Consider the following 18143-nt stretch of genomic DNA (forward strand, 5'->3'; position numbering starts at 1 on the left):
GCACAATTAGGGAAAGACTGTTCAGTCTGTCCCTAATTACCATCAACATGACCCCCCAGGTTTGGCTTGTTACAGGCAGCACTGCTGATATCAGTTGAGCTCTTGTGCAAGAGATCGCCGCGAGAGAAGACAAAGTCATCGCCACGGGCCATAACACCATCTCACGCATTGGGCATCGCCAGTCTGAGAATGTCGCGCTGTTGGACCTCGACGCGACCGCCTCCTTGTCCGAGACCCAATTCGACGCCTCCCAGGCTGTGTCCATTTATGGCCACATTGATGTTCTTATCAGCGCGGTGGCTCAGGGACGCAGAAGTACAACCCCATGGCTGCTAAGAAACTGTTCCATTCTTAGGGACCGGATGTAGAATAGGCCTCGAAAGATGGATCAGAAGTCATTCAGGCTTTGCAGGCTGTCGTTGATGCATGGTCGTCCAAAAGTCGAGTGAAATGTGTGGCGGTCCTCCTGCTGTTTATTTCACATCGGTGCAAACGGAAGCGGAGACAGGTAAATGCAGAGTCCTTTCTATACTTATCAAGAGTGACTTCAAGAATATATACCATTTCCAGTTATTGGCTATTAGTACCACCGACAGGGCCATTGCGTTCATCCATCACAAGAAAAACCTGACATGCCACACGCCAGCCGGGTACCTTATCTAGCATCCATGCTTGCACAACCCAATGACCCTAAATTTTGTCGACCACCAAACGCCATATACATGCAAAACTCCTCCAGCCGCCAATACTCATACAACGTACCTCCTTAAATGCAATAGAGGCAGCAGGTGGTGTTGGTAACAAACAAATCCTTCAGCGAATCTCGGGCTCCCGCATAAAGTCGGGGAAGTTTGAGAAGCTCCCATCCCCAGAAGGCGGATTTTGGTCAAAAGAATCAAGAAGCTCCTGGAGAGTCTTTTCCTCGTCCACGGTCAAGCTTTGCAGTGTGGCTCGGTTGGAAGGGCGTGAGGCAAGATTGATGGTGGGTTCCCGGGGCAGGTCTTCTAGCGCCGCTCCCCCCACCAAGTTCTCATCCAGGCCGTAAATCTTGATGCCACGGATGTGGGTGTCTTTGCCATTTTGGTGGTTTTCTTTGACGTGCATCTGCACCACCCAGCAACACAACGAGTGTCCATCATAGCCGCCGCCAGCATCGCTGATGGGAACGTCTTGCCAACCCACGGGGTTCACCAGAGGCATCTCGGCAAACTGAATCAGATCATGAGGGCTTGTCCCGGCATAGAAGACAATATTGGTAGGCGTATAAGACTCGTCTTGGCTATAATCCACGTAGAACCGGATGGCACGGATCTCAACACGGCGCACAAAATGCATCGTGAGAAGGTGAGGCTGTTGGCCGTCCGATCTACAAGACCAGTCAGCAACCGCCGGCGACACAGAGTCTTCGATGAAGGGCGTTTCACTTACTGCCAGTACTTGTCTGTATCGTCGCTCAAGAGCTCGGTAACTCCATTTCCGGGCTTGTGGCTGCTGACTCCAAAATGCGCAAGGTTGTTGATCTCCTTCAATCCGAGAGCAGTGGGGTCAAATGGGGGTTCCTGAGGCTGGTCGGAACCGTCCTGCTCCTGCCCGTCGTCAAAGTCGTCTTCATCCATGTATTCCTCGCTGTAGTAGGTGTCGTCATCGCGAGGCTCTCTATAGCCATAGGCGTCAGGGTCGTCGTCCTCCGGCGCCGGCTCATCTTGGTCCAAATCTCCCTCTGGCCCATCCTCTAGCTCCTCTTCAAACTGGCCCCGAGCCTCTTGAACTGCCACCTCGTGGTCTTGAGTTCGGTAGTGCTCCATACCGACTTCCTCAGCTTCCGCAAGTGGCTCCTGGCGAGACGGGGTGACAGGAGACAGAAACTGGGGCTGTTGGTGAGTGTAACCTGGGGCCTGGGTAACTTCGGCCGAGGCTGCGGGTAAGCTGCCCTGATAGTTAGTCAATACCACCACCTCATTCATGCCGTGAATTCCACGTTGCACTCCGGTCAAAACAGCAAGCTTGTTCTCTTGCTCTAGGACGATGGGGCGGCGCTTCATGGGACCGTGACGAGAGAGACAGAGGTCATGGTTTGAGTCAGCTCTCCCAGCACACGTCGCTTCTGCTGAACTACAACCCGACGAGGTCGATTTTGAATCATGGCGACGGCCTGATGGGGGTTGTATTACTCTCGTCGCCAGGAAGCTGGAGGGAAAGGAGGTTTGAGGAGGCGTGGATTGGATGAAAGGCGGTGGATGATGAACGAGAGAAATAAAAAGATGGCAGAAGAGAAGAGGCCCTTCGCTGCGGATTAGGGCACCAAGAAAAAACAGCGGTGGAGGATGAAAAGAAGAAAAGAAGGGAAGGAGGGGCAAGAAGTGAGGGGCGGGGGGCGAGGGGACGCAGTGAGCAAAAGATCCAGGAAAGGAAGTGGGAAGGTGATGGCGAGGGGCATGTTGGAGGAGAGCAGTGGATGAAAGCTGCGAGCGCCGAGACGGGGCCAAATTCTGAGTATAAAAAATGAGGGTAATCGTTGGGAAAGTCGGCGGTTGTGGTGCTTTTTCATAGGATGAGTTTACTTACACTGGGAAATAGGGGGGGCCCTTTGATGTTATTCCGATGCGAAGACAGTTCTCGCGGCTCTACCAACGATGGGAACAGCTGTCAGAGAAGGTTGTTCGACCACGCGCTGGAATAGACGGGTATGACGGGTGCTAGAGTTCTGAGTTGGCGCATCTGCCATCATCCCTTTGAGAAACTCGGCTTCAACCAAGAGCATACTATCATGACTTGGAGAGAGTTGGTCTGCATCCCTGTCGACAATACAAACACACAGTTTGGAAAGATGGAGAGGTGCATTGTACCTTTCAAGCCCCACCTCATCAATAGTGGGGCAGCAGAGCTCGTGACTGCGCGTGCGGTGGTCGTGTTTCCCGCTTTCCTTTGCGCGACTCTAACCTCAAGCTCCATTGGACTTTGACACTGAACCCCAAAATCTTTATCGCGTCGACAACGGCAGCAACGATAATAACAGGACCGCACTACTTTTCCAGTATCCTCTCCAAATCTCCCCGGTGTTTTCTATCCTGCAATCTCTAAAGCCCCCTTGTCTGGCTGGCAGTACCTGTTTCTCGAAATGCCACAAGCTCCAGGTGGGTCGCCATGGTCTCTTTCTGCTCCTGTCCCAAGGCCCAGTCGGTGCTAATAGTAGTCCACCGCACCTCCAACAGAAGAGGACATTATCCGCATACTGGTGTCGACCGACAATCATGTGGGCTATGCAGAGCGGGATCCAATCCGGAAAGATGATAGCTGGCGGACCTTCGATGAGATCATGCAGATAGCGAAAGCCCAGGACGTTGACATGGTTCTTCTTGGCGGCGACCTCTTCCATGACAACAAGCCATCTCGAAAATCCATGTATCAAGTCATACAATCTCTGCGGAGAAACTGTCTGGGCATGAAGCCCTGTGAGCTGGAGTTTCTGAGTGATCCGCAAGAGGTTTTCGGTGCATCAACCGACTGCGTCAACTACCAGGACCCCGACATCAACATCTCCATTCCAGTCTTCTCTATCCATGGAAACCATGACGACCCCAGTGGCGATGGTCACTACTGTTCGCTCGATCTTCTACAGGCTGCCGGGCTCGTCAACTACTTTGGCCGTGTGCCTGAGGCGGACAACATCCACGTCAAGCCGGTTCTCCTGCGAAAGGGAGAGACTAAACTGGCCCTCTATGGGCTAAGCAATGTTCGTGATGAGCGGATGCACAGGACATTCCGAGACAACAAGGTTCACTTTTATCGGCCAGGCCAGCAGAGGAACGACTTCTTCAACCTACTGACCCTTCATCAAAATCACTACGCCCACACACCAACCAGCTACGTATCAGAGAACATGCTGCCCGAGTTTCTGGACCTTGTCATCTGGGGCCACGAACACGAATGCTTGGTGGATCCCATAAAGAACGATATCACCAATTTCCATGTCATCCAACCCGGTTCCTCCATAGCCACCTCTCTTGTGGAGGGCGAGGCGGTAACAAAGCAGGTTGCAATTCTCAACATAACCGACAGGCGTTTCACGGTAGACAAAATTCCCCTGAAAACGGTCCGGCCATTCGTCACCAGGGAGGTTGTGCTGGCGGAAGACAAACGATTCAAGGGACTCGAGAAGAAACAGGACAACCGCCAAGAAGTCACCAAACGCCTGATGACAATTGTTGAAGAGATGATTGAGCAAGCTAATGCCCTGTGGGAGTCCACCCACGGCGGTGATGCTGCCGAGGATGAGGAGACGCCTCTTCCCCTGATACGACTCAAAGTGGAATATACCGCTCCGGAAGGCTCCAAGTTTGACGTGGAAAACCCCCAGCGCTTCTCCAACAGGTTTGCCAGCAGGGTGGCCAATCAGAACGACGTCGTGTATTTTTACCGAAAAAAGACAGCAGTCACAAGTGAGTGGAGGATACAAGAAGAGCGGCCGTGCAAGAAGCTAACCAAGCGCAGGGAAAATTCCCAACGACTCAAAGGAGCTGCGAGAAGGCGTTGCAGAAGCCCTGGAATCGGTCGATACCATCAAGGTCGACACTCTTGTGCAGGAATACTTTGCCCAGCAGTCTTTGAAGATTCTGCCACAGGCTCCTTTTGGAGATGCTGTCAACCAGTTCGTCAACAAAGATGACAAGCATGCTGTGGAGATGTTTCTGCTCGAGTCACTCTCCACGCAGGTCAAGGGGCTGCTGCAGCTCGATGACGAAAAGGTGACGGACGACTTGGAGGCACAAATCGAGGAATACAGGAAAGTCATGGAGAAAAATTTTGTCATCGGCCAGCACAAGCAAGCACAACGCAAGAGGAGGTTCAAGCCCAAGCCCAATGGCTGGGATTCCGATGTGGATGGCCACTGGCATGCCCAGCCGGAAGCGCTTGAAGAGTTGGTGGCATCTCCACCACAGGCAACTTCCAAGAGCCGAGGCGGTGCTCGCCCAACCTCTGGCGTTGTCTTCAGTGATGAGAACGAGGACATGTTGGAGGAGGAACCGGTCGCGGCGGAGCCAAAGCGAGCAGCGAGAGGAGCCCGAAAGACTGCTGCCACACCAGCCAAGAAAGCAGCAGTGGCCAAGAAGGCGGCAGCGCCTGCGAAGAAAGCCACGACGAGGACTGCCAAAGCAACTGCACGAGGTCGAAAAAGGGGCAACCCCTTCGAGGACAGCGACGAAGAAGAAGAAGACGTGATCATGGAGGACGATGATTTTGAGCCACCTCCACCCTCGACACGTGCTATACGGGGTGCTACCAAAAGCACTCGGCAAACCACACTCAACTTTGCCTCGCAGTCCCAAAACCCGGCCAGGGCGACGCAAAAGGCGATCGAGATCAGTGACGATGAGATTTCAGAGGATGATGATGCCTTTGAGACCATGCCCGCCACGAGCAAGAGGGGCAAGCGTCGCTGATGGCTGGTGCAATTAGGGCAGGATATGCCATTTTGTATGAATAAATGACCAAGTGTAAAGAAAAGACAGAAAAAGGGCAAATGCATTCAATAGTCTGGGCAGCTATCTGAGTAGCCAACATATCCATATCATCTCTCCTGTCTCCTAGCGGGTGTAGTGTGCTGCTGGAGGGGAGCAAAGAGGCTGGCACGGTGCGGGTGCACTGTGAGAGGTTGCCGCTGAACACTGTACTTTGCAACCATGCACCTTCTCAAGTCCCAAGCTCTTTCTCTCTCTCTCCCATCCCAACGACGATCGGGCTGTCCAGCATTTTCTTTCTTCCCATACGTAACGTACGGTACAACCGACATACACGGTACCCAAATCACTCCATCGCGCCTTTGCCCGGCGCACGCGCTTTCACTGCGGGCTTCGAATCGGGAGATCCATTTAGACTTTCGACAATTCATTGCTGTCGCGGCGTCTGAACAACCCGCAATCATAACCTAGAGCAATTGAAGATGGCGACCGGCACTCAACCAACCGAGAATCCCGACCAGAGTGCGTCCGCATCCACACAGCCCAACGGCACGCAACCACCACCTACGAATGCGACAGCGACTGGCGAGGCTGCCGTGGGAGCCGTGGAGGGAGGGCCCGTCGTCCCGCCCCTCCTCGAGGCGAAGACTCCATTGAGGAAAGATGCTTCGCTCAAGGAATTCTTGAACAAAATGGAAGACTACGCTCCCATTGTACGTATACCACTCCCTTCGGAGTCCAATTCATTCCCTGTTTCTGACCTTGCTTCACCACAGATTCCCGATGCAGTGACCAACTACTACATGACCCGAGCCGGCCTCCCGCCTCCACCGCAGACCGACCAAAGGCTCGCCCGCCTCTTAGCGCTTGCCACGCAGAAATTCATCGCCGACATTGCTGCCGATGCTTATCAATACAGCCGCATTCGCGCAAGCAACACCAGTGCCAACAACCCCATGGGCAACCTGGGCGCCGCAGCTGGTTTCCCCATCCCAGGACAGCCGGCAAATCAGCCTGGGGCCAAGGATCAGGGTAGGGGCGGGCCTTTGGGCATCCAGAGGCCAGGCTACGGTGGTGGTGGACAGGGTAGTCAGCAGAACAGGACGGTGCTCACCATGGAGGACTTGGGCATGGCCGTTGGCGAGTTCGGGGTGAATGTCAAGAGAAGTGAGTTTTACCGCTAGACTCTGGGGTGTGTAGTCATGAAATGGGCAAGCGACACATCGGTTGGCATGGGCACACGGAGTAATTTTTACCGAGTCAATAAGCGGGTCACACAACACAGGCGTTTGGGAACAAGAATGGAGGGCCAGGCGTTTTTTTTTTTTTCGGTAGGGAGTCCTGTATCTACCATGGGAAAGGACCACGGGATCGGCCATCTTATTTCTTGGTAGTTGATTGCTTACAAGCGAAAGGTTTATTATTTGGTTCTGCGGTTCTCTTGACCCTTCTTCTTCCTCATATACTTGGCCAGGCCGAAGTTAATCCTTGGCGATGATGCCAGCAGGATGTTGGCTCGCCAGTTCTTCTGCTTGGCCTGCGACATAAACGGTGCCGCTCCGTGCTATTGATACAGCAGTTGTACAGGGTATCATCACGTCCCAAACGGGAGCGCAATCTTCTATTTCTTCTTGCCCCAGATGAATGGTTTTCGGGTCCTATGGCCCAATACATAGTCAGCTCCCACATTCCCGTGCCCATGCTTTCTTGACGGAATGTTGTGTACGTTGAAAACTCGCCGAGCTTATGTCCCACCATCTCCTCGGTAATGGTCACGTCATGGTAGACCTTGCCGTTGTGCACCTGGAACTTGAGCCCCACGAAGTTGGGGAGAATGGTGGCCGACCGGGCCTGGGTCCGGATCGGGGCAATCTTTTGTCCTGGCTCGGGCCGTACAATAGGGAGTCTTGAGCTTGTCAGTTGTCGGTCGGGAGAAGCAGCCCTCTCGTGAGCGACTAGGCCGGGGGAGGACGGCCGCGGGAGGACGGGGACTTGATGGCCTTACGGGACAATGTGCGGGCCTAGACCAGTCAGTAAGCCAAGTCAGTCCATCGTCAAGAACAAGTGCTGCAACTGACCTTTCCAGACCGAGCGCTTGAGCAGGCACCTCGTGGGCTGCATGTTGGGCAGGCAGTGGGAGTGTGTGGTGGGACAACAAGAAGCAAGCACTCCTGCGTGTTGGCTGTTTGGCTGTCCACCAAGGTGCTCGCCGTTGACAGAAATCCTGGCCGCGAAAAGTTAATGTGGGGCCTCAGTCTGTCAGGTCACGTGCCCTCCCTGAGCAACCACCTTTCGTCTCCTCTGCTCACGCTGACGTTCCTCGTCCCTGGCCATTCGATGCGATGGAATAATTCGCACAGCCGGTGCACTGACAGCATGGTTCTTCTCCTCATCCCCACAAACTACGATCCATCATCTGTGCACTCTCTGGTGAGCGTCGGCAACAGTCACCACACCATCATAAAGGTACCCACAGACCTTGGGTAGGTAGGTAGTACTATCGTACTCATCCGTCCTTGGCAAACCAGGCTCATCTGTGGCTGCTATAATAAGGCTCTTTCGGCCACGTGATGATTTCACATCCAGCTATCAGTCAACTCAGCTCTCGAGTTTGCTGATCTCCCGAGAAGGAGTCGAGGTCTTCATTGCATGAACCTGCCAGGAAGACTCGGCCAACAAACCAATGGTACGACATGGATATACGCCCAAGTTGCAGCAATATGTGGTACACAGTACGGCTGTCTGTCGTCATCAGTCATCATGGTTCCCACCTCTTCGCTCTGGCTTCTGACAACTCAAGGGCATCTCGCCAATTGAGGTAATAAACTCCATGTCACCTATCCCAGGAGGTAGCGAGCCCCTCACCTCCCAAGCAGAGCTGCAGTAGGGAACTCCTGGTCAAACATCTCAACCGTAACTGAGACGAAGCACGCCAGTCATCAGCTCCATGTCCGTGACCAAACTATCATGTCCACCGGCAGGGTTTCCGCGGGGCAGTTGGGAGACTGTTTCGACATGTCTCTTGGAGGCTCACCTCCGTACGCGACAACAAAGCAGGTCACTGGGCTTGCAGTACCCGCATGTCGTCCATGCCCGGGCTCGATAACCCCAGTTGGTCCCATATTGATAACATCTCCTGCCGAACAGTCTTCGAGAGTCCGCTGGCGATTTCCTTTGACAACAGTTCCCAGCTCGACTCCTCCTAATTCCAACCCCGGCCTTATCACTTTCGGCGCAGCAGGGCTGCGATGGGCCTGTGGTCCGACTCAGCGGGTTGTCCTTCAATGAGTACAGTTGATCGTAACTTGAACGATATATTTGATCTTGTGCTCCCCTCGCCCGATTGCCAGCGCCGAGGCGATCATTGCGCATCTCTGTGCCAACAAAGCATGGGGCACCACAACGAGCAATCATCTACGGCTTTCTGTGTTCCCATGTCACAAGATGCCTAGGCAACATCTCACCCCAAACGCTTGTTTGGTATGCCGCAAAAAGAGAACCAAAGTAACAGAGCATCCCCTTCCCCATTTTCGAGGTCCCAATCACACCTCTCTCTGCCGACAATATCACTGACAAACTTCCATCAGTGTGATGGACAGATACCATGTCGCCGATGCAGGTCAAGGGGCGAGGAGTGCTCCTACGAGGATAAGAAATGGAGGACCAAAGACCACCTGCGATCCGAAATTGAAAGGCTGAGGGCAGAGCAGCGGCAAGGCGAGGCTGTTATCCAAGCACTTGTTGACAACAAGCCGGACCAGTGGGAAGTAATTCAGGACCGCATGCGCGCCGATGAATCCCCCGATGCCATTGCAGAATGGATTCGCTCACTGAGAGGTTTGCCGGATTCTTCACAGACTCACCGGGGTCTATTTGGGAGTACGCCTGCTAGTGGGCTAAACAACTTTATACCCACACCCTTCCAGTCACAATTCAACCCAACGATGCCTGGAATAGGGAGTGTGCCTACCGGCGGCTTCCCAGAAGCAGGATCGGATGTCCTTGATGCATTCACTACGAATAATGGGCCAGGCAACGTCGGAAACGGCGGTACCAACATATGTCACGTCACCAGCACCATGGAGGGAGCTTCTCGTCCAAGTTTTTCCGCTGACTTGGTCGCTCCTGGAGATCGTATATCATTGCAAAAACACGGGACCTTTGTTTGCCCGTCCCTGTCGCCCACAGACAACTCCTCCCATACCATGAACCACCCACTGGACATGGCTGGACCCGCGGCTTGTCGTCTTGTTCCGAATCTAACCCCCTATGGGCCTCCTGTTCGGACCTGGACTACTGTTACATCCGACAAGCATCTTGTCCAGCGACTCCTTTCGAGATTCTTCTCGGGACTCTTTCCGTGCTTGTCATTGATATCTTACGCGCACTTCATTCATGATTTTGAAGAGGGCACTGCGCGGTACTGCTCAGAAGCGCTTGTGAATGCCATCCTCGGCACAGCATGTAGGCTCTTCAACGCAACATCTCAGCTCATTTCGAGGATCAGCTTCGGCGACGCCTTTGTGGGTGAGGCAAAGAGGCTGCTAACGGCTGAGGATAACCACGTGAATCTCCCAAGCATACAGGCTCTCGCCATCCTTGCTCTGGGGGAGATGAGCCAAGGGAACGATGAAGAGGCCGAAACCCTCCTCCGGGAGTCGGTAAGGGCCTCAGTTCATCTTGTCTTGGAAGCTCGTGATCTGGACGGGAAGGAAAACGAGGATTTCAGAGTAGTGCGAGCACTGGCATACTGTGGTGTATTTTCTCTCATGAGGTCTGTTACCCTTTGGGTCGGCTGTCATTTGGATCCCCTCTAACCTGAAGAAACTTAATATGCCAGGTTCCTTCGCCTCTTGACGGGAGATCTCGAGCCAAAAGTTGGGCCGTTGTTCATCCGACTTCAGCCTAATTCCCCGAGTCTTGACGAGGATACGCCCCAAACACGAGTGGAGCGAGGTTTGTTGTGCCCAATCCATTCTTCGCGGCTTCCAGGTTTTGCTGGCTAATGTGTTGCTGCTGTAGGCATCGCGCTCCAGACGCAGTTCTTTGCCGAGTTGCGGTTTTGTCCGCCATCATCGAGGTTTATCTTTGAGGTCATGGAGACAGCACACACCTTTCTGTCTTATAATTACTCTCGAGCCATGACCGCCAGTGATCTCGAGAGTGCATACGACAGATGTGTGTGCTCATATCGCCAGTTTCTAGAATCGTTAGCGCCAGCCTCCAGTCCCTCACAGGACACACTGCTCGCACAGTATGCCCTTACTCTCCACCCCCGGGCTTTCGTTGCCGTCGTCGGCTTGAAGTATATACTAATCTCTGCTGGTCATGGCTTCTAGGATTTGGTACCATTTCTGCATGCTGAATTTGATGCGGCCCTTTGTCTCGAACTCGAATAACCTCGTGGATGGCACCACCCCGAAATTGTCTGGTGGTGCCAGGCCCAGTGTCCTATGTCACCGAGCTTCAGAAGCCATCATTTCACTCACTGGCACTTACCAAGCCCGGAACTTCATTGCATATCTGCCACCCTTGTTACCGTATATGGTCTTCACTGCCGTCCTGTTTGAACTCACGTTGACGGCCAGCCCGGTTTTGTGTCAGCAAGGCCTCACCGATTCTCCGTCAAGTTTGTCTCCGCTTACTGGATATCAGTCACCCAAACAGGCCGCCTCCAAGCCAGGGACCCGTTGGTCTCAACTGCCTCAGGCATCAGCTCCGCGTCCAGGATTTTGTTCGTCCGACTCTGAGCCCGTATCCCCAGCGTCTACCAGACAGGCCAACCAAACTACCCACCGCCGGGCGTCCGGTGTCTCGACTATCTCCACCGGATTTTCAAGTAGCGAACAGAGCAGGCGACCGAGTGGCTGTAGTTTTCTTTCTGGCACGCCACCTGACCAGGACGAGATATCGACATCGGATACAGAGTCAGACCTATTCCCCGTGTTTTCGTCGCAGCCTTCGGATCTTGTTACCGTCGGCTCACTGCAGTTAGCATCCATGAGCGCCCGCCATCTGGGTGCCGCTGAGGTTTCCCGCCTACTCCGGGGGTTGGGGAACATTCGAGATGTCGCCGAAGTCAGGCTCAACCTAGCTGCACTCACCGCTTCACTGCCATTTCCAGCTGTTGAATTCGGAACTTCTATCCTACTTACCGGCCTTGGACTTCAGAAGGTCCCGGTTGCCAGCGTGGTCCCGGGCGCTTCGACATTTTGTGGAGGGTTGAGTCCTATGTCGGTCCCAAAAGTCGAGTCTACTAAATCACCCACCGGTGACCTGTCTTCAGCCCAACTACCTACATCTCTGCAACAGGCACCTGGGCCATGATCTGGGGATATGCCATGCGCAGTGGTGACCGGTAACAAGTATGGATGGCGTCAACATAGCATGTAGAGGGCTGGCCCCTATTTTCAATCAAGTCTTTCATTTTGGCGGAGTCTTTTCGTTGTTTCCCCTGCTTGCTACATGTTCCTATATTTGACCAGCATGACACCACCACGTTACCAGAATCTTTATAATAGATATCAAGAGCTGCGCTGATTATGCGTGTCTCTTTTCCCGCCGCTCGCGGTGATTGCTGGAAATGAACAAATTTGCTGATGTGTGTGTATCAAAGCTCGTCATGTCCTGATTCATGTTGCTCCTTGCCAGGGCTTCTGTTTTCGGGTTGCAATTTGCCGCTGCTGATGTCGATCAGATGTCTCTCGACATCATCTGCCATGAGTTTGACACTCCCTGGAAGAGGATACAAAGCACCATCTGCGGAATTTTCGAGTACCAATGCCGTTGTCGAGTCTGTTGCTCCTCCGCTCCCACCCAATAAATCAGAATATTCATTCAAGTCCCTGATAATAAACTTCAATTTGCCAGAGTATTTCTTCGCCAAGGGCCGTATTTCCGCCCTGTACGCCTCCTTTTCTGCCTCTGTGCTGGCAAAATAGTGGAGAACGCTTTGCCCTGTCTGTGGGCATGTGGCCTTCTGGTGAGTCTAGTCGTTCTGTGACTTGAATTCTGGCAAGGATGCTTACCGAGATGTATTCGGCCTTGTTGATTATGGTCAGTTCGGGGATGAGGGGCTCCGCACACAAAACGACAAAGTCCTCCAGGGCCTGAGTGGTCTGGGTATCGGTAGCCACATGCTTCACATCGTCGAGATTGTTGTAGCAGATGACGGCGGTGGAACGACTCTCTGTAACAGATGGACCTACCAGAAAGGTGAACCGATCCCTATACCTGGCTGCCAGGGCAGTGAAGCGGTCATAAATATTCCAGGTGTCAGACTGGGCAAGAGGGTGCATGACTATGACAACGTCATCCAACAGGATAAAATGCTCTAGCAGTTGAGCGTCGGCCTCGAGGAAGAAAGGGCGGATGACACGATTCCGAAACATGGCTAGTCTGGTGGATGAACAGAATTAGAAATGAACATGAACGGGGAAGGGTCTAAACCGTACTCTCTAGCTTTGTGTTCACCTCTGTACTGATCTATTCTGCCATCCCGGTGATATATTCTGATGGTTGGGTACGAAAGTATGTTGAGTTGCTGACAGAATTCTCTGTGTATGGCACAATCGAAGCTAACAATGTTATCGTCATCCTTTTCAGTTTCCTGGAGGGCAAGCCATTGTTCTTCGAGATCTTGACTAGCCTTCCTATCGTAGTCCACTGGACATCAGCACAGCAATTTGAACAGATCCAGAGTACTAGTTAGCTAACTTACTGCGAAGGCTACATGGGGACGAAGTGTCAGTGGGCTTGCATAGGTGGACTTGCATTCAGGTGTTTTGGCGGGGGAAAGAGAAAGGCGATGCACTTACGAGAATAACTGAGAGAGAAAATCAGCACATCGAACATACACACTGGGGCTGCAATAGTGACTCACATGCGGCCAGTGTATATGCACTGGAGTCCAATACTTCCCTCAATCGCCTCTCTTCAATATGTCTCCATGCTGCAGAAGACCTTCCGAGGATCAATGATATTGCGAATGAACAATATAGGCTCTTCATCTTGTCTGAGGCATGCGCCGGTGTTCACCAGGATACAATTCCACAGATAATCTACCGAATACATCATCCCTATATAAAGGTCGAAGAGAGCATCGAAACAAAAAGGACAGGTTACCGCGAAGGCACTGCAGTAGCTAGGATTTAGCCGGTTTAACACAGGGAGCAGAATAACCGGACAAATTAAACGATTGAAGTAATGACATTTAATTAATATAGAGGACATTCGAGCTATATATTATATTTTGAATACAGATATATAGCGCGATATATAGCCCAATGTTATATATGTCCTCTTATATGTAACTTAGTAACTTTATATTAATTTTATAAAGTACATAAAGTCAATATTTAATACATGAAGTAATAATGAAAGCCAAAAAAAATAATAAAATAAAAAGGCTTTTTATTTTCTGTTGAAATAGGTGCTATTGAGGCCTGCAAATATAGGCTCAAATAGCTATCGGCGCAGTACACTGAGAGCGAAGAAGATTTTGACTGCAGCATTCGACAGTTGCCGTGGCACTGAAGGAAGGAGGATTACAGGGGCGGCGCCCTGTAATATATAGAAGAGAATCACTGTAACATAGGCTTGTGAGGCACTGATGAGTGTGGTGAATCAGTATATTGATTGAACCTTGTAGACTAAAAAATACCACAGTGGATAGAGTGTGAGGCAGAGGTCTTATAGGCCATCGGCCCTTTACTTGCTCCCCGAGGGTGACTCCGTTCCCGGGCCTGAACGCGCGTTTCCCGGGCCCGAACGCCCGCTAAATGCGCTAACCAAATATAAGGTTAGGGGCCACGTTACAGGCCACGTTGCCGCTACCGTTTGACCACTGCAGGGCAGCGGCCTTAGCGCTCGGCTTTCCGGGACCTCGGATTGCTTCCGGGGGCCGAGCTTCCGTTCTGGTAACCGTAGTCCCTAAACACTGCTAATCCAAGCCATTGTATTGCCTCTGAGGCCCTGTAATATACAGGGTTCAGATACACTGTAAAATCCACAAACAAAAGCTGTATTTTAACATTTTCTTGTATATTTTTCATTCTTTTTTATTAATAACAATTTATAAAAATAATTATGATAATATAAAATGAACATCTTTTATCAAATTAAACCAGTTTAAACTTCTAAATTTATACTTTTAATTATCAATAACATAATAAGTGGATCCTTTTTTAGAAATGTGAGTTTAACTACATTTAGTTATTATTATATATACTTTGTAATTTTAATATTTTTACATGAAGTTTAAAATAAATTTAAAATTTCTATTCTATTTGTATCTACTAATATAAATACTTTTGTTTTCGTTAATTAAATGTTTAAGTATCATATTAAACTTATATTTATGAAGCACTTTTTTTGGAATTTTATATTGAAATCTGCTTTTTCTGCTTTTACATTTACTAAATTAAGCTTTTCTCATTAAATCAAATTATGGAGACATTTATTGAATTGAGATTTTTCTTTTAAATGTAGGAAAATAAATAAATGATTAGAGTGACTAGATAGGTTTTTCTATCAAAGAATGAATCTAATTTTTAGGTTAATTGACTAATTTCGTTAATAAAATTAAAATTTAATTATTACTATTTGTAGTTGTAATAAATGCGTTCTAATGAGTAATATTTATAATAAAATTTATGATCTACTTTATGATTGATTTCAAACTTAACAAAGTAAAAATACGCATTCTTTTATAAAAACAATTAATACATTGAATAGTGTGGATTATGAACTGCATTATATAATAAGATATTAGTAGAGTAAGAAGAAAATCATTAGGCTTTTATTATAATTTATTATCAAAATTTCTATAAGATTCTTTCAAATGTTTTAAAAGAGAAGATATTACTATTCACTCTTTATGTTTTATTTTAGTATTCCTTTATAAATAATATATTACTGATATTATGATTTTAATGTTTAAAATATCCTATATTTTTTACTATGGTATAGATACAAATTTTTCATTTAATCTGAAATAAGATTTGGTAGTATCGACTAAGTACCTTCTAATAAATATTTTATGAAAATTCGGCCTCTCTATTTATAAAGACCTAATTAATTAGGTTTTTATGGGTAAGGGGTTTTTATATAAGGCAAGGTTTTCTAGATTTATAGATATATCCATATATTAGCCTTGTAAGTATTTTTTTAGTAACTTTTAGTGGTAAATTAACAATATCTCTACTTACTATTTTTATATCACCTTAGTATTTTTCTTTCTTTTATATGCAATTAAACTACTTCATAAACTTTTTATATTTTAGTTAATACGTAATTTTTTCTATTATCTGTAATAAATAATGATTTAGGAAAAGAAATAGGAAGGTACCAGGGTATAATATTAAAGAAGGAAATAGTAACTTACTAACTATTAAAGCAATAAATAGACACTAATACGAATGAGCTTAAATAACTTTAAAAGCAGTATTGTAGGCCTTTAATAAATTTATATATAAAACAAGTTTTTCCTATGCAAAACTACACTAAATAATAGAATAAACTATTCAATTACGTCGATATAGTATTACTCTCTATTAAATACTAAAAAAAAGTTCATTCATGACTTTAAAACTACGTTTAAAACTAATTTTGTTTCTATCATACTATAAAACTGAAAAGCTGTATTCCCCTAATCTTATATAAGGTTACTTATTAATAGTTACTAAGTAAGTATTTATAGTTCAAATAGACTTTGGTCTTTTGTCTTTAAAAAAATTTAAATTTAATAATAAAAGAGAAGGTATACCTTTAAAAAGCTTATAAGGACTTTAAAATTAGTAAAAGGTTTGTTGATACTGTGATATAACTCAAAATTTGTAAGAAAATGGACCGTAAATGCAAGCTATGATTACATACTGCGGAACTGTCTATCCACACTAGCTAGTTCCTCCGTATATATAGACCTGGTAGTCTCCTAGTTCATTGATTCTCGTCAATAATCCCGCGCTAGATCATTGCCCCTTAGCAATAATCCTACAAGCGAGGCTACTCCCGTCCTGATTAGTTCTACTAGCGATTGGCTGTGCGTGTTGCGCCCCGCACACGGTCTGACCTATTCTTTTTCCCACCCCTATTAGAACTTAATTTTTTTTTTAAATTAAATAATCAAATAGCTACGCGATATTTATATACCTTTGAGTAAATATTTGATAGAAATTTATTAACCTTGAAATCTTTTAATATATATTTATAATTATTGCGTAAGCTAATCCTGAATTCCCGTAATTTTCCTAAGTTTTATGCGAACTTCGCTTCGCAGTATCCAATCTCTTCAATATACTATCTTTTATGAATAGAACTCGCTTTTCTCTTTATTAATTCAAAGTTTAGTTCCGTATAGCGCGTTGAGTATTTTCTTCATATATTACTTATATTTCTTTAAAATATATAAGTAAGTAAAAGTATTATTAAAATAATATATTAACATTTTATGGAGGGACTTTCGGATTATATAGTTAAGAAAAGATTAAAACGTTGCGGGTATATTACTTAATTTAAATAGTATTATGAAATATCTGATATAATGATAAAATATAAAACGCTATATTTTTTATTTATTCCTCTCCTCAATCCGTATATAGGTATATTCGATAAATATATTTAAGTACGTAAAGTATCGCGCTTTAGCTAATGAATTCCGCAATTTAGATATTAATGGTAACGGGTAATTACTTTTTACCGTTTTGTTATTTAATTAATAGAAATCTATATATACTCGTAAACTACCGCCCTTTTTCGGTATAAAAAATATAGAGTATTTTATTCGCAATGTAAACTTTTTAATATATCTTGTCTTTAAATTTTTATTTAAATATTTCCGTAACTCTTTATTTTATTTTCTATTAGTATAGAAAACCTTAAATAGTAAGAGTTTAGCTCCTTCTTTTAACTTGATTTTATAGTCCTATGGTCCTTATTTTAAAAGTCATTCTAAGTATTTAACCGTAAGAATTAAGTATCCTCGATATTCTACTGGTACCGCCTTTTTTTCGCTTTTCTCTATATTATTATAATAAATATATTTGTTTAACCTTACTTTTTCGATTTTACTACTTATATTAATAAAATGTATTATTACTTCTTAAGCTCCTTACGGTAATACCGTAAAAGATACTTATTCTACACTTTACTCTATGTATACTTCAGATCTCCTATCGTTAATTAAATACTTTTAAAACTCTTTTAATTATAAGTAGCTACTATCCCTGTAATTAATACTCAAATTATAACCTTTGTACTATAGTTACCTGAAAATTTCCTCTTCTAAGGGTTCTATATTTCTAAAATTAAATATAATTAAGATTATTTTTGTTTTAACTATACTATAGTATTTAAAAATAATATTTTTTTCTATAAATTCTTTATCTCGGGAGTAGTCTTTATATAGTAGTATATTCCTTCTTTTTTTCTATAGTATTTTAGTTTAATATATAAACTATAGCAAAATTAAATATATATTCTTACTTCCGTCTTCTAATAATACCCCTTAAAATCTTTTTAATATATTATAAATTAAAAATATTTTTTTGATCTCTTCCCTATATAACAGTAATTTCGTTAACGAATATCGGGTCGTTCTTCTATACCTTTATTTTACGTTAATACTCTTAAAATACCGTTCGTAATTTATTAAACGTTACCGGCCCCCGCGAAAACCCGTAAGTT

The 18143-nt window shown here is 46.6% G+C and overlaps 6 protein-coding genes across 6 annotated transcripts; 3 read left to right on the forward strand and 3 right to left on the reverse strand.

The window, feature by feature from the left end:
* Positions 1-503: 503 nt before the first annotated feature.
* On the reverse strand, positions 504-2826 carry QC763_611820 (uncharacterized protein). The gene is made up of 2 exons (XM_062915001.1): positions 1429-2826; positions 504-1366 (listed from the first exon to the last, which is right to left on the reverse strand). The coding sequence occupies exons 1-2, from the start codon at positions 2040-2042 to the stop codon at positions 814-816; spliced, it is 1167 nt and encodes a 388-aa protein (XP_062762430.1). The 5' UTR covers positions 2043-2826; the 3' UTR covers positions 504-813.
* A 107-nt stretch (positions 2827-2933) lies between these two features.
* MRE11 (meiotic recombination) lies at positions 2934-5441 on the forward strand (the record flags this gene model as incomplete). Its single annotated transcript, XM_062915002.1, has 3 exons — positions 2934-3134; positions 3213-4439; positions 4492-5441. Exons 1-3 carry the CDS (start codon positions 3119-3121, stop codon positions 5439-5441), a joined length of 2193 nt encoding a protein of 730 aa, XP_062762431.1. The 5' UTR covers positions 2934-3118.
* Positions 5442-5941: 500 nt separating this feature from the next.
* Positions 5942-6826, forward strand: QC763_611840 (uncharacterized protein; the record flags this gene model as incomplete). Its single annotated transcript, XM_062915003.1, has 2 exons — positions 5942-6172; positions 6236-6826. 2 exons carry the CDS (start codon positions 5942-5944, stop codon positions 6641-6643), a joined length of 639 nt encoding a protein of 212 aa, XP_062762432.1. The 3' UTR covers positions 6644-6826.
* A 27-nt stretch (positions 6827-6853) lies between these two features.
* On the reverse strand, positions 6854-7778 carry RSM19 (mitochondrial ribosomal small subunit component). The gene is made up of 4 exons (XM_062915004.1): positions 7538-7778; positions 7465-7480; positions 7186-7365; positions 6854-7117 (listed from the first exon to the last, which is right to left on the reverse strand). Exons 1-4 carry the CDS (start codon positions 7578-7580, stop codon positions 7081-7083), a joined length of 276 nt encoding a protein of 91 aa, XP_062762433.1. The 5' UTR covers positions 7581-7778; the 3' UTR covers positions 6854-7080.
* Positions 7727-11896, forward strand: QC763_611860 (uncharacterized protein). The gene is made up of 5 exons (XM_062915005.1): positions 7727-8963; positions 9047-10233; positions 10300-10415; positions 10482-10713; positions 10799-11896. The coding sequence occupies exons 1-5, from the start codon at positions 8904-8906 to the stop codon at positions 11784-11786; spliced, it is 2583 nt and encodes an 860-aa protein (XP_062762434.1). The 5' UTR covers positions 7727-8903; the 3' UTR covers positions 11787-11896.
* A 67-nt stretch (positions 11897-11963) lies between these two features.
* Positions 11964-13558, reverse strand: QC763_611865 (uncharacterized protein). The gene is made up of 5 exons (XM_062915006.1): positions 13342-13558; positions 13180-13284; positions 12914-13111; positions 12488-12857; positions 11964-12420 (listed from the first exon to the last, which is right to left on the reverse strand). Exons 4-5 carry the CDS (start codon positions 12848-12850, stop codon positions 12070-12072), a joined length of 714 nt encoding a protein of 237 aa, XP_062762435.1. The 5' UTR covers positions 12851-12857; positions 12914-13111; positions 13180-13284; positions 13342-13558; the 3' UTR covers positions 11964-12069.
* Positions 13559-18143: the final 4585 nt, after the last annotated feature.

Source organism: Podospora pseudopauciseta, chromosome 6 (genome assembly GCF_035222475.1).
Source record: "Podospora pseudopauciseta strain CBS 411.78 chromosome 6, whole genome shotgun sequence".
Taxonomy (NCBI): Eukaryota; Fungi; Ascomycota; class Sordariomycetes; order Sordariales; family Podosporaceae; genus Podospora; species Podospora pseudopauciseta.

Excerpts from the sequence above, each read along its gene's own strand:
- QC763_611820 (XM_062915001.1), bottom strand. The coding sequence starts at position 2,042 with ATGAAGCGCCGCCCCATCGTCCTAGAGCAAGAGAACAAGCTTGCTGTT. Across the intron at positions 1,367-1,428 it reads GATACAGACAAGTACTGGCA|ATCGGACGGCCAACAGCCTC; the intron begins GTAAGTGAAACG and ends CTGGTCTTGTAG.
- RSM19 (XM_062915004.1), bottom strand. The coding sequence starts at position 7,580 with ATGCAGCCCACGAGGTGCCTGCTCAAGCGCTCGGTCTGGAAAG. Across the intron at positions 7,118-7,185 it reads AAGCTCGGCGAGTTTTCAAC|GACCCGAAAACCATTCATCT; the intron begins GTACACAACATT and ends ATTGGGCCATAG.
- QC763_611860 (XM_062915005.1), top strand. The coding sequence starts at position 8,904 with ATGCCTAGGCAACATCTCACCCCAAACGCTTGTTTGGTATGCCGCAAA. Across the intron at positions 8,964-9,046 it reads GCCGCAAAAAGAGAACCAAA|TGTGATGGACAGATACCATG; the intron begins GTAACAGAGCAT and ends AACTTCCATCAG. Across the intron at positions 10,416-10,481 it reads CCAAACACGAGTGGAGCGAG|GCATCGCGCTCCAGACGCAG; the intron begins GTTTGTTGTGCC and ends TTGCTGCTGTAG.
- QC763_611865 (XM_062915006.1), bottom strand. The coding sequence starts at position 12,850 with ATGTTTCGGAATCGTGTCATCCGCCCTTTCTTCCTCGAGGCCGACGCT. Across the intron at positions 12,421-12,487 it reads ACAAGGCCGAATACATCTCG|ACAGGGCAAAGCGTTCTCCA; the intron begins GTAAGCATCCTT and ends ACATGCCCACAG.